This window comes from Accipiter gentilis, chromosome 24, assembly GCF_929443795.1.
Source record: "Accipiter gentilis chromosome 24, bAccGen1.1, whole genome shotgun sequence".
Taxonomy (NCBI): Eukaryota; Metazoa; Chordata; class Aves; order Accipitriformes; family Accipitridae; genus Astur; species Astur gentilis.
Genome location: NC_064903.1, coordinates 23194155 through 23208110, shown reverse-complemented (window position 1 = coordinate 23208110; position 13956 = coordinate 23194155). Strand labels below are relative to the sequence as shown.

Sequence of the window (13956 nt, the reverse complement as noted above, 5' to 3'; positions counted from 1 at the left end):
TCTGAGCAGTCAGACATCAATGTCTATGTTGTCTCCAAGACAGGCAGTAGCTGCAGTGATGTTCTACTTCACACACTTAAACCATGGCAGAGCAGAGAGTTAAACTGCTGAGCTACAGGGACAGTCGTGTACTGAAAGCCAGAGGCCGACCCAGAAGAGGCAAAGCAGGGCAGATTCCCGGTGGCTTTCTGAAAATCCAGACAATTAGATCCCCTAAGGGGGTAAGGTCCTAGCCTCACTAATGCATCTACCCCCCCGGGATAAGGGTGAGGCTGGATTTCACCCCGTTGCTTGAAACAATTTAAGAAGTGCCACTGTTTGACATTGCTGGCAGGGAACTCCAGCAAGCGTAAACTGAGCTGCCTGCTTATTTAGTTCAAGAGAAATGTCAACCAAGGCTCAGGCGAGTGCTATAAAAAGCCGTTGGGAAGTTGGACTTCATCAGCAAGAGGACTTAGCACTAGGTGAAACAGAGCAACCACCAGCCGAGGCTCACGCACGGCTATGACCGACCACAGCCCCGCCATCAGGAGGTAAGAGCAAAGCCGAACTTCGCAGGGAGGAGCAAGCAGAAACCTCAGATGTGTTTCCATGGTCAGCTCGGAGCTCTGCTTGAAGAGGAAGAAGAGTGGGAGAGGAGGAAGGGGTGCCCTGCACGGAGCAGCACCCAGCTCCGCTCAGGACCTTCTCCCCCAGCAGCCCCGGGGGGGTGCCAAGCCATCGCGGCGGGAGAGAAAACCACCGAGGACGAAGGCACGTGAACCTGATTTTGGGACAACCCCGCGTATGCCCGGCCGGGACTCAGCTCAGCAGGGCTGGGAACCCAGCGCGCGAGTCCCCCCGATGCAGGTGGGGGCTGCGAGCCAGCAGCAGCCGCAGCAGGCAGCCGCAGGCAAAGCAGCACCTTGCAGCACCCCGTGATGTCATTCAGGTCGCCGTGCACATGTAAACACCACGGCTGGCGCGGTGCAGCCAGGACACTCCACTTCCTCCCACCAGCACAGTTGCGCTTAGCTGGGTTTCTGCCTGAAAAGGTAAGGCTGCTTTTAAGCTCTCTCTTTGCGACCTAGAACCCTGGTTCACGAGCCTATGCTGTTTCTTACGAAAAAAAGTTGAGCTCCTCGGGCTTTTTCTTAGGGGTTGGCTCTTGCCGGGAGGAGATTTGTGGCACTTTTGAGGCTTGAAAAAACCAGCAGCCCTCCTTGCACGCCAATCCTCTGTATGAACACATGGAGGAGTTGAAACAGCGGCTGCATGAAGTTGCTGTTGCTAGAGAAAGCAAAATGCTAGAGCGTGGGCAATTAGTGGGTCTCCAACTGTTCTCCAGTGTCATTGCTAGGTACAATTTCCTTCTTTTGCCTGATTTCTCAGGGAACATCTTTTATTTTAAAATCATACTTGACAGTAAGGGAAACTTGCAAATCTGTTTTTTCTAACGGTGATTTATATTACCATAAAAAAAATCCACATGCCGCCTGTCTTTGTGGCATCCAATGCTCTTTGACTGAATTGCAACAGTAGGAAATTAATTAATATTAGTCAGTGGGACACAATATGGCAAAAATAGCAAGATTGCTTGGGCTTGTTTTTCTTAACGAGAACCCTGAGGCAGTTTTAATTCATAATTCAGACTGCAGTCACTGGTCTGGATTAACACTTAACTTACTTCAGGGACTGAAGCTTTTAAACTCTACTTTGTAAAAGGTGGTTTACTGATGGGCTTGTATTCACTTGCACCGGCAGCTCACCTCTGACGGGAGCACGGCAATATAGCGCATATGCAATTTGGCACTTACAGACAGGATTCATAGTGGGTGGCTCCTGAATCTGAAATTTCTTAAAGTAAATCAAAAGGGAACCGCACCAAAGGTGAGTCAGTATGTCAAATCTGGCTTCCCGCACATTTATGTAGGAGAGGACTTCAGCAGCAGGCTGGAGCAGTAGGATGTGTGAAGTAAGAGTGTGATTTTTGTTCAAGGGCATGTTTTCTGGGTCAAGTGAAAGTGCTGGGAGCCTGGCTCCAGTGCAAACATCACCAGCCAGGGGAACTGCATCCATGATGGAAGTCCATCCGTGGGACAGCCCTCGTCAGCCTGGAGCAAGAGCTCCAAGAGGGCTGCCGGGCATCCTGCTGCGTGTGCGTGTCCTGCTTCTTCAGCTGCCGGAGCTGCAGAAGTGAGAATTAGTTTAGTGTTGCAAAACGAAAACATCTCATCACAACAGATCAAACAACCCCGATCTGCTCTTTTATTGTGGAAGAAGAAACCCAGAAAAAGTACCCTTAACTGTAGAACTTTCCACTTCTGACTGCAGAGGTTTCATACCGAAGTGTGAGTGCAATAGCGTGAGACATTCACGGCCATGCAATGAGGGCAGAGTGTAGAGGCATTTGTGTCTTAATCAAATCAATTAACCTGTCTGCTGATGGGCATGCCAGAAAGATCCAGGACTCTGGAACGATATTTCTGTGCTTCTCAGTCCTGTCAAGATGAACATCTTTTTCCTAGAAATGCCATGTTTAGCTTCCAAACATCCAGCTACAAGTAATGATGTGCATACTTCATTATGTCCTTACTGCAACAGCCTCAGAAATACAGACTCTATTTAAAATGTAAAAAACAGTAGTTAGATAAAAGTCTATTTATTTAGTACAATTTTTTTTTTTTAATTTCATATTCTGAAAACAATGTTGCAGTAGGAGCTGTCTCCCTGCAATATGTAAATAAGCATCAATAAAATCTGATGGAGATTTTCAGCCTTCTACCTTTGCTGTACACACATCATGCAGCAAATGACTCTGCTTTCTTTACAGCTTTGGAGGCTAATTTCGGACATTCAGTGGTATCTCTGTGTGCCTGCTTTTGTGCACAGGTGGGAAGATAAGGAGACAGTGTGGGATTAAGCTTCAGTCTGAACAAGTGGGAGGAAGGGCTGAAATGCAATCATTTTGTAGTCCCCTGTGCATATGCCTGGGTGCATTTTGTCCAAAGAGATGGTTTAATCTCATTATATTTTTATGACACTGTAATGAAGTCATTTATTCTCAGAAAGTGCCCTGTTCTCATGAGCCAGCAGGCATCACCCATGTATGTGTTAATTGTATTAATGCTTTTGCACTGCCAGCCAGGTCATCCTGCTCAGTCCACTTCATTATAAACGGCCTGACCCCAAGTTCATTGAATGCAAAGGAGAGGCTTTTCCTGACTCCGCGGACCGTACCTTTCCTGTTCGTCAATCACGGTGTAACATTTGCTCGGGGTGGTGGGGATGGGACGTCACCTGCATTTCCACAGGTTGGGTTTTATCACCTTTTGGCTCCAAGGTTCAAAGCGGCTCCCTGACCTCCATCAAAATGCAGCTTTTCAGGTGTCTTCTGCCTGTAAATACCAGCAATATAAGGACTACTCCTGGGGCCATTTTTTTTCCTAGTATCAGTTATTCAGCACCACGAGAGTTTTTCAATTTGGGATCACCCTAGAAAATAGCAACATGAACTCATGAGACCATAGTCACACCACCGCCTCTGCCTCCTGCCACTCAGACAGCCCTAGTCCCTGGGGGACAGAAAAATATTTTAAAGAGGAGGGCAAAGAAACGAAATCTTGATTAACTCTGACACCTTGTGGACAATTAGCAGATGAAGATAAAGGCTGCTGGGGGAAATCTCTCCTTGCTTTGGGCTCCACCATGGTCTCAGGCACGCTGCAGCCTTTGCAGCCCAGCGCTGTGCTCGTCTGGGTGCCTGGGCACAGTTTGCTGCAATCAGAAAGTAAAGGGTGATTTCTGGTATCAAGCATGTGCATTCAGTATCAACTTTGTGTTACAGCATACGCATCCTCGACACGTCGGTTTACCCTAAATGGCTCCATTCAGAGGCCAGTTTGAGTCAGCAGCCTGAACTTGATTATTCTGATTGCTGACGTTGAGGTTCAGTCCTTAGCTGTCACATGAAATGTAAATAAGGGCTAACTGTAGCTAGGGACCTCAGTAAGCAAACTGACTGTTATGACTCATTGGAACTGAAGAACACAGGTCCATTGGCCAGCATTTAAATATAAGTGTGTCCTTAAAGTAGAACATTTTGCAAATGTACCTGATCCTCCATGATTTCAATGGCCATTTAGCACTTGTGTTTTGGAGGGGCACCAGGCAGTCAGCCTAACCTTGACATCCAAGGGAAACCAGGCAGCTAGTAACTTTCAAAGTGGCTCTTTAATGGCTTCTTGGGAAAGTGGGAGGTCACCTGAAGGGACAGAAATTGGGTGTAGTGAGCGGTGCTCTTACCGGAGGCAAGGGCAGCAGACAACATGTCCAGCTAGAGCTGCAGATGAACCAGATGGAAAGAGAACACAAACCTCCAGAGCACCAGAAATTCACAGCCCTCTCAAGAAATGGGATGGAACCCCAATTTACCTCTCTGAGAAGCAATGCCCTGACCGAACACCCCAGTGCTCAACTCCATGCCCTGTCCACTCCCTGCCTCAGTGTCCTTAGGAGCACCAGAAAGGAGAGTGGGAGGCCTCCAGTGTTGCTTCTCAGACCATTGCATTCAACGTTGCTTATCTCCTCTCCTCGTGGAGTTAAGGGCATGGGCCAGATGCATCTTTCCCCCTTGTTTCCAGCACCCTTTGAGCCTCTTCCCTCCTCATGGGCACGTTATGGCCTCGTGATAGGAGCAAGGCTGTGGTGTCCTGGGATGGGGACAGTTGGGGACCCCCACAACAGAGCACAGCATCTCGTCTCAGAGCTGCCCTGGGGTGAGGGTTACTGGGAGCGAATGGCAGACTGGAGGGATTGTGCTGGAGGGAAAAAACCAGCCTGGGAGGTACATGTACTCGTGCCATCTTGGTGAAGGAAGGGGATTAGAGAGAGAGTTTCTTGACTGCAGCACTTCTTTGATGTTTGGTGCAACTGAAGGATGTAGCCCAGCTGCTAAAGCGAGGGTGTTGCAGGAGATAAACATGCAGACCTTGCTTTTTGAAGACTGTGAGAAAATGAAAGACAAGTTTAAAATGAAAAGCAAGAAAGTTGGCGGCAGCATCTGTCTGGGGAGCCTGCAGGAGCAGTGGTTAGGTGGAGCTGCTCACCGTCAGCATCAGCCAGAGCCACTGCACCCGCGGTGAGGGTGGCCCGTGGCCCGTGCTGGGACCTTGCCACATTTGGGCATTTCTGGGGCCTGAATTACAACCCTTCCATTGCAGCCTTGAACAGTGTCTGTATGAGCTGCCAAGTCCAAGTACCGCAACGATTAACAAGCTGAAAAAACAGCTATTTGTGTTCTTTGTCACTTGAGAGCTCTAAGTGCTACTCTTTTTTTGTAACATGAAGGAAAAAAACATTAGTAACAGGGTACGAGTTACTAATATCTACCTACAGAGACTTTTTCTGGCAAATGCCCCTTGCCAGTGGTGCAGGAAATGAGTCAGAAGGAATGAATCAGTGTCTGCAGTGCCACATGAAATAGGAAGCTGATATTCAATTTTAACTGTTACATTAGACAAGGAGGGAATTGCTGTAATGAGAATTATAATGTTATGGGGAAATACCTGATAAAACCAACTGGCCTTACTGAAGACAAGTCCCAGTTACAAAAGCTGACAAAAGAAAAGATGGCCCAACAGTTCAACATGTGACATATTGCCATCCCTACTCATCTGAATCAAAGGAGAGGCAGAAATTGGAAGTATCTAAAAAGCAATTTATCTGATGGAAAAAAGTATTAAACTGAGGCTGTTGGGGTGATGAGAAATGGAAGTTGGTGATCTGATTAGGTCTCTGCCTGTTACATTAGCTTAAACACACTGCACCACTGACTGCATTTATAACAGTCAAACTTTTCAAGCCCACTCCCTGCTACCCTTTTCCACATGGCCTGTCCCCCTCATGCCAGAGAAAGTGGGTACATGAGGTCCACCGATGGGGTCAGGAGACATGCCACCTGCCCAATGCCTAATGTATAACTTAACAGCAGGTGTGATTCGGTGGTTGGCACCCACATTTTGATCGTTGAGCCACGTGGTTGCTCACGCACAGAAGCTGGGCTATGGCACATCTTTCCTCCACGTATTCCTCCCCTGCTACCCAGAGACCAAACCACAGACAATCTCAAGGAGATGGCCAAAAGGATAGGCAGCTTCTCCTGCTCCTCTATTAGCAGTATGGCACAGCTTCACCCGTGCTTATGGCACTCGGACAGCCCAGCAAGGAGATTGACACGACAGGAATGGTCCCTCACGCCTGCATGAATAGTCTCTGAAAGGGCAGCTTTGAAGAAGATAGCAGGTTGGTTTATACAGAAGACATTTCCAAACCTCTACTTTGCACTGAATAGCCAAATAGGAAATGCAAATGTGAATATTGACAACTCTTGCAGTGCCTTTGCCTTTACAGCCCCTGTTTTTGTTCTCTGCAGGAATGACCCACCCACCCTATACCACGACAGATGTCTCCAGCAGCCCAGTCATGACGCAGAGCAACCAGACCTGCTCCAGTCACAATATAACGTTCAAAAACAGCCTGTACGCAACCACGTACACCATCATATTCATCCCCGGCCTCCTGGCAAACAGCGCTGCCTTATGGGTCTTGTGCCGCTTCATCAGCAAGAAGAACAAAGCCGTCATCTTCATGATCAACCTGGCCATGGCCGACCTGGCTCATGTCCTTGCGCTGCCACTGCGAATATACTATTATATTAACTCCACGTGGCCTTTTGGGAGATTCCTTTGCTTACTGTGTTTCTACCTGAAGTACCTCAACATGTACGCCAGCATTTGTTTCCTCACCTGCATTAGCATTCAGAGGTATTTTTTCCTGTATCAGCCGTTCAAAGCCAAGGACTGGAAGCGGCGGTACGACGTAGCCATCAGCACCGCGGTGTGGCTCTTCGTTGGGGTGGCATGCTTGCCGTTCCCCATCATGCGCAGCTACGGCCTGGCCAAAAACACGAATACCTGCTTTGCAGACCTTCAAGTCCGGCAGATCGACAGCAAGGTGGCCACCGTGCTGATGACAGGCACGGCAGAGCTCTTTGGGTTCATCGGCCCACTCATCATTATTTTATTCTGTACTTGGAAAACAAAAGACTCTCTTCGGGGCTTCCAGATACCTCTGCAAAATAGCAGCGAGAGGCAGAAGGCTTTAAGGATGGTTTCCATGTGTGCCATTGTGTTCTGCGTGTGTTTTGCACCATACCACATCAACTTCTTTTTCTACATGTTGGTGAAAGAAAACGTCATTACAGACTGCTTCCTGAGTACCATTACACTCTATACCCAACCCTTTTGCTTAAGTCTTGCGAGCCTGGACTGCTGTTTGGATCCAATCCTGTATTTCTTTATGACTTCAGAGTTTCAGGACCAGATATCAAGGCACAGCAGCATGGTCATCAGGAGTCGGCTCATGAGCAAAGAGAGCGCCTCATCAATTAAGGAATGACAAGAAAGCCAGCTTAAAAGAATGAAGATATTTCACATGAAATCTGAAACTGTTCTGTGATACCCAGTTACCAACTCTTTTGTGGAAGATCCTGCGAGTTTATTCAGGGGAGTTTGTGGCAGTGGAAATCTGTCGATATATAGAACTCTGTTTAAGACCGATGTGTTGGAAGCTGATGAGCGACCCAACTGGCATGACTACACCTACCGCTGTGCCACCCACACCTGACCTAGCTGGACTAGAAAATTTACAGGAGGGAGTGACAAAGCTTTTGCTAGGAAATGGTGGAAACGTCCCAGGAGCTTTTCTTCTATTTTCCCACCTCCATGGCTCTATGATCAAGCCAAAGACAATCCCACATCTATACACTGACATTCGCTGTAGTGTCTTCTCTGCTAAAAACAGACAACACATACAAGAACCTGAAAATGGCCAGTAACAATAAATGGCAGTTTTGGTCTCCGCACTCAGGGCTGCAGACACGTGAAGGTTGGCAGCTTGCTTCACCACAGCAATCCCGGCTTGCCGTGGCCCACGCATCCCACTGGTCACCACGCTTTCCTCTGCTTCACCTTTCCCGCACTCCCCCTCCCACAGTTCATTTTCCCCCCCTCACCCAGCCCTAAGTCTGCTCCTTAATTGCTGACACATCCCGTAACTTGCACCTACAGCTGGTGCAAGACCCTCTAAGACAAATTCTCCCAACGGCTCCTCAAACACTCCCGAGAGTGGGACCTGCCCCTGGTGTGAGTGACTTTCTTCCCCTCCAAGCTGCCCCCATTGGCACTGGGGGGGGCATCAGCACAGGGTCTTTGCCTTTGGACCCTGAGGCGCAGGACCACTGGGAGCGTGCCGCAGGCTGGGCACGGCCGGATTCGGCACCGGCATGGGTGGATTTGTCGATGCTGGGGGTATTGCTCAGGTCCTCGCTCTCTTCTGCATGTGGCTTCTTCGGCCCAGAGGTATCTGCGATGGATCTGCCCCACAAAACCTTGGCTCAATGGGTTCAACTGACACATCTTTTAAAAAAGAGAGGTGTCCTTGCCAAGGTGTTTTCACTTTATAATCGGCTATGAAGATATGAAAAGCAGTGACAAGAAAGGATGCCATTTACCCCTTATTTTAAATTAGTGACAGCTCTTTGGCCAAGTTCACCAACTTTGTGTAACTTCAAGGGTATCCTCGTGATACCTGGGGATTGTTTTGGCTGAACACAGGCACTGATTTATTGCCTTTGAAAACCTGTGTTTTTTCAAAAGGAATTCTCAGTAACCACCAGCATCTTACATGTTGCTACAAAAATAGAGGAAATACCAGAAACATTTACTAAGTGTATTTTAAATCTAACTACTCAATTCCACGTAATTACATTTTAACTCAGCCAAAAATTTTCTGCATATTATGTTTTCCTACTTGACTGTTTTACAATAAAATGGGAAAAAGCAAACAATAGCCAGGTTGAAATCACCATTGCGCTGGAGTTCCTCTAAAAGGCAGCAAAGTCATAATGATTAAATAGAGTAAACTCTCATAGTTCTCCTCGCATTTGTGAGAAGATGATTATGGGCCACAGTACATGAACTTGATCTTACATATAGATAAGTGAAAATACCAAAATATGCCTATCTGAAGGAAGTAACTGTCACAGAGAGGTATTATTGCAGGCTTCTCATTTTCTGGTGAGAAAGCTGCAGAGTAGACAAACAGTCCATCTCCCACTGAAGTCAATGGAAATGTTTTCCCAGATTAAACTAGCAGTTCATTATGCCAACGATATACATACATGTTTACACACTGCAAGGTGTCCCTCTAAAAATGTGAGCAGAGGTTGATGCTCAGGTACACAGTTAAGCACGCATAATGATTTTTTTTGTCAATTTAGCAGTTTTTTCTTAAGCTAGACACTGTGTAATATTGCCAGTGAAGGAGACTTTAGTTTCAATGGTTATTTTGAGGATTTTTATGGACCTTGACCAGCTAGCATGTGACTGGGAGCTGTTTACAGGGATTTCTTTCTCATACAACTCTTCATTTTTCAGGTGAAACCAAGCTGAAGGCGCTGTTATGGTAACTATGTAGCTTGTCCTACATTTTTCTTTCAAAAAACTGATGCTTAAAAAATAAACGCATTTTTGCAAACATAAGCTGATTTTTTTCTAGGTATAAGTGTTAACTATAACTGAATGGGATCAGTTCCTCCTTGAATCAAAGAGTTCAAGTGATGGAGTGCATTGACTTTTATTATTCTTAAACAGATTGCTCGCTTGTCTACAGAAAGGTTTTCACCCCACTCTAATATGACTGCTGTTTATTTGTTATTATTATTTTTTTAAACTAAAACACTTATATTGGATTTAGAGGTATTTTGGGGAGAGAGAGGTCCTCTGTGGGAATAGCTGTGCTGCAGATTGTGTGTGACGCATGACTGCTTTCATCCTTACGTGCAGGCAGGACCGCAGAAACCATCTCTCTATCTCATCCAACAATCATGCTGCAGATCCAAATCTATTCGGCTTAAAAAAAGCACTCACCATTTACAAGATGACTGGTAAAGCAGAAATTGGTAACTATAGTCCCCTACATACTGAAAGTTATAATGTGGACCTGGCAGGGGAATATCTGCTCCAGCATCTGAATGTCCGAAGAGTGATGGTGGTTCTCCCAACCTTAACATTAACAATTAATTTGCTGGATGCATGAGAGATAACATTTCCCGTCACTGTGACGGCATCCCCAAGCACCTCGGCTGCTCACACTCCCCCCCGTCTTCTTGCCTCACTTGCCCTCTGAACTCCCTTAGACTCCCCCAAACTGTCCTTTTTCTATACTGCAGCCCCAGCCTATGAGGAAAAGTCACACACTCAACGCTTTCAGCCTTTCAAGTCAAATCGCTTTGACGTGCAGGAGGTTAGACAGCTTGGTCTAACGTTCTCTTCTGGCATGTGGGAAAGCATACTGGTTTTGGCTGGGATAGAGTTAAATTGGCTGTGTGGTGCTTAGATGCCAGGTGGGGTTAAACCATGACGCAAAGTTTGCCGAGATGGTCATGATGGTGAGCTAGCCTAGAGAGCAACAATTCAAAGCAAAAAAAGAGATCAAGGAAAACTTGGAATTTTCTGAAAGCACGTAGAAAGTCAAAGACCATCAGTTTGGCCTCCACAAACCTGCAGGTGAAACTCAAAGCCTTTAGTTCGAGTCCTCCAAAACCTCAGCAGTGTGTGTCAGGAGAAGAATAGATGAATCCAGCCTTACTGCCGAGGTCAACAGCATTTCGGCTGCCTTCATGGCTGGGAGGTGCTGGATCCGACACAAGACCTGGGGCTGCAGGTTTTGGCTTTGCCTGCCAGCACTCTCACACTTTCAAAGGCACAACGTGCCCAGCTCCAGTTCCTGTAATTCACCCCGTTTCCTGTGACCAATAAAGATGTTTATTATTTTGACAAAAGGAAATATAATTTCATGATACTGCTCCTGAATTATCTCTTGTGCTGGTCCCACTGCCCAGACTCACCAGCTATAAAAAGAAGACATCTTCAACCTTCTTGGGCAGACACAAAAAAAGGTCTTTCAAGAGAGATGCCACAGAAAGGCAGAAGTTAACCAAGTCAAGAGGCTGGGTACAGCTTTACCTATTTGTGAAGGATGGATCTGAAGGGCTCCGCTGGCACCTGGTGCCGGAGTCACCCTACATCAAGCTTCACCCTGATGGGAACTGCTCAGGGTGGAAACATGGTGAGGTCTCCAAGCCACCTACACTGACAGCAGTGCACGTCCCCCGACGGCACGGCCCTGGGCAAAACCGCGGCATGACATATTCTTCTCTAGCACGAGCCGTTCGCCTGTTAGCAAAAGAAAATGTGTTTCTTTGCAGTGCCAGCAAAAAACCATCCCATCTGAAACTGGTATCAGAGGTCTGGTAATTCCTCTCCTGCTTGAGAAAGGGCCCTCCTGCGCTTGACAGCGAACGCATTTGGAAAGAAACCCCATGGGATTTAATGTCTTTCTGCAGCCTCAGGTTCCGAGCTGCAGGATCTTGCAAGTACCTCAGCTTCATTTTCTTTCCTTAAATGAAACTACCAGCGCTCTATGCAGAGAAAAAACAAAATATGCTGTAAATGCAGGATAACAGCTCAACAACTAGGAGACAGCTCAAAAACATGAAAACCCTTCATTGCATTTAACAGATTTCAGGGCTATGGCTGGTGCATTTTGACCAAAAATGCTGGGTCTATGGCTTACACAAGGGCTTAGCCTGAAAAGGTAGGGAGCGACCGACAATTATTTGCTGTAAAAATAAGTCAAAGCTTCCTAAAAACGCTGCCGCTGTAGAGACCGCTGTGCAGTGGCAAGAAAAACTATGTGTCACAGGGCACCAGGGACTCTCCCAGCCCCACGGGCTGTGGCCGACAGCTCCGGTCAAGCCACAGCAAGTCTCTGTACAAGGGGGAGTTGCTTTGTGTGAATGAGGTCTCCTCCTCCTCCTGAATGGCCCACTGTTTTTCATACATCCTTCAGGTGCATCCTGTCAGATATTTCTAAATGCTGAGTACTTAAAGAGGTGCTGATCATATACATTTGGCCTTCTGCCCACAGGATACCAGGCTAAAGGTGAAGGTGACCTTTATCTGGAGGCCTTAGATAAAGTCTCACAGTTATTTAAAAATTCCTTTGTGTCATCTGCCTTTGAAAATATAACATTGCATAGAGTAAAATGCACGTTTAGTAGCCGTAACGAGCCAGAAGAGCAAAAATGCTAAACAAAAATATGCATTCCATTGAAAGAAGAATGGAGAGGTTGATTAATATATGTTAAAGGAAGAGTCTTGAGGCTTGTCAATCTGCCAGCCTTTCATGACCAGGAGGGTTGTGATCTTCTGCAAAAGTGTTCCAAAATTCTGATGAGCAGAGGAAGGACTCGACATGGCTATGAACCCCAAAGTATAAGTCTGACCCTCGCTATGGTCTGACACCCACTGACCTCTCCTTCCCCAGCAGCCCTGCCATAAACACGTACCTAAAAATAAGGCTCAGAGATAGCTGGATAGGGCGCTGGGTATGTGCTGTGGACACAGAAGTAGGATGTCCTAGGGAGGATATCCTGATAAAACAGCCACTTCACTTTGGGGTAAACCTTTACCCTCCGGAGAGGGATGGGGCACAGCGCCAGCCCCCCTTCTGCAAATTTGTGAATGTTTTGCAAATACATCGGTGCTGTTCTTTCTTCTAAGGATCAGCATCAGCTGCTGAAAAAGTTGCACAAGAAGAAAACCTGGACTGATAAGCAGCTCTCACCTTCCAAATCACATTGCTGTCAGCTGAGATGAGAAACATGGGGCTTCACGGGCACTTATTTGCTAGCAGGCTATGTTTATGTGATGGATAAGCAAGCGGTAATGAAGAAGTCCATAGATATGTCTTTAAAGGCTGGTACATAAACTGTATATAAACTGGTCTTGCCTTTGCCTTCAGGAGGATGTTGATTACAGATTTGAGTAACTGCATCTCCACTGACCACAGGACACTTCAGGTCAAGGATCCTTTTCTCCATTCTCTACACGACCGTGGTGAAGCACCACTTCACAGCACGGGGCGCACTCAGGTCCCGTGGTCAGCGTCGCTGCCAGCGCGGAGAAACCCTGGCAATCGCCCAGCCGGTGGGCTCAGCTGCTGTGGGGAAAGATGCACACTTGATCCCAGACCCTGAGCTGGTGACTTACTCTACAATTAAAGGTTATAATAACTTCCTTCTTTCATTTCTCTTCCACAGTCATGTTTCTGTTAATATAGCAGGGTCATAGGACCAATTACAGAAAATAGATGAGTAGAGCAACAATAGTTCTATTTATACATTACCTACAGTAGGAAAGATGCCAACAGCCATATTATCTTCGCAAGCCCTGGGCCACAAGATGTGACACTGTATATCAAGTAAAACTGTTCAGCTGGAAATGAGGCAGCTCATAATAAGTTACACTACAATATATGCCTGCCAGTTTTCAGCAGTTCAGAAGGAAGAAGGTCATGCTTAGCAAGCAGTAAAAGAACAAAAAATTATATATATGTGTGTGTATATATATATGCAAAAGGAATTAAAGGAGGCAAAAAAAAAAAGAAACTGGGAATGATGCATATTATGGTTTTTTTTAAACAATAGTATTTTGGGAAAATCTCCACCTTAAACCATCATATTTCACAAATAAAGTCCAAACCCTTAGCTTTAGCCTATAGCCTTGATAGTCTGAGGCTAACCAACCTCCCAAGAAAATGAAGGAAAATTACTACCTTCCAATAGCTTACACTGGCAGTTTTCAGTTTTCCTTTAGCAAGCACTTACTGGAAGGGTTTTGCTTCTGTATTTTATAGTTTTTAGCAAGCAAACGGCAAGTGACTGTGGATAAAAGCAGAAGCAGCTCAACTGAAGGACAGTGTCACCTAACACACTTCTGTGCAGAAAAAAGGAAAGAAATCCGTATCCAAGGTCTTCATTGCATGGCAGTTGGATCTAACGACGTCATCGCC

At 46.4% G+C, this 13956-nt stretch overlaps 1 protein-coding gene across 2 annotated transcripts; it reads left to right on the top strand.

Moving 5' to 3' along the window:
* Positions 1-626: 626 nt before the first annotated feature.
* Positions 627-9559, top strand: LOC126050333 (putative P2Y purinoceptor 10). 2 transcript variants are annotated; one of them, XR_007509511.1, is made up of 3 exons: positions 627-1034; positions 6413-9009; positions 9477-9559. XR_007509511.1 is itself a non-coding variant. In XM_049828097.1 (2 exons), the coding sequence occupies exon 2, from the start codon at positions 6415-6417 to the stop codon at positions 7435-7437; it is 1023 nt and encodes a 340-aa protein (XP_049684054.1). In that variant the 5' UTR covers positions 627-1034; positions 6413-6414; the 3' UTR covers positions 7438-9551. The 2 variants fall into 2 exon arrangements, 1 of the variants encoding a protein (XP_049684054.1); XM_049828097.1 differs by having other exon boundaries at positions 6413-9551.
* The last annotated feature ends 4397 nt before the right edge of the window (positions 9560-13956 follow it).

Coding starts and splice junctions, on each gene's coding strand:
- LOC126050333 (XM_049828097.1), top strand. CDS start 6,415: ATGACCCACCCACCCTATACCACGACAGATGTCTCCAGCAGCCCAGTC.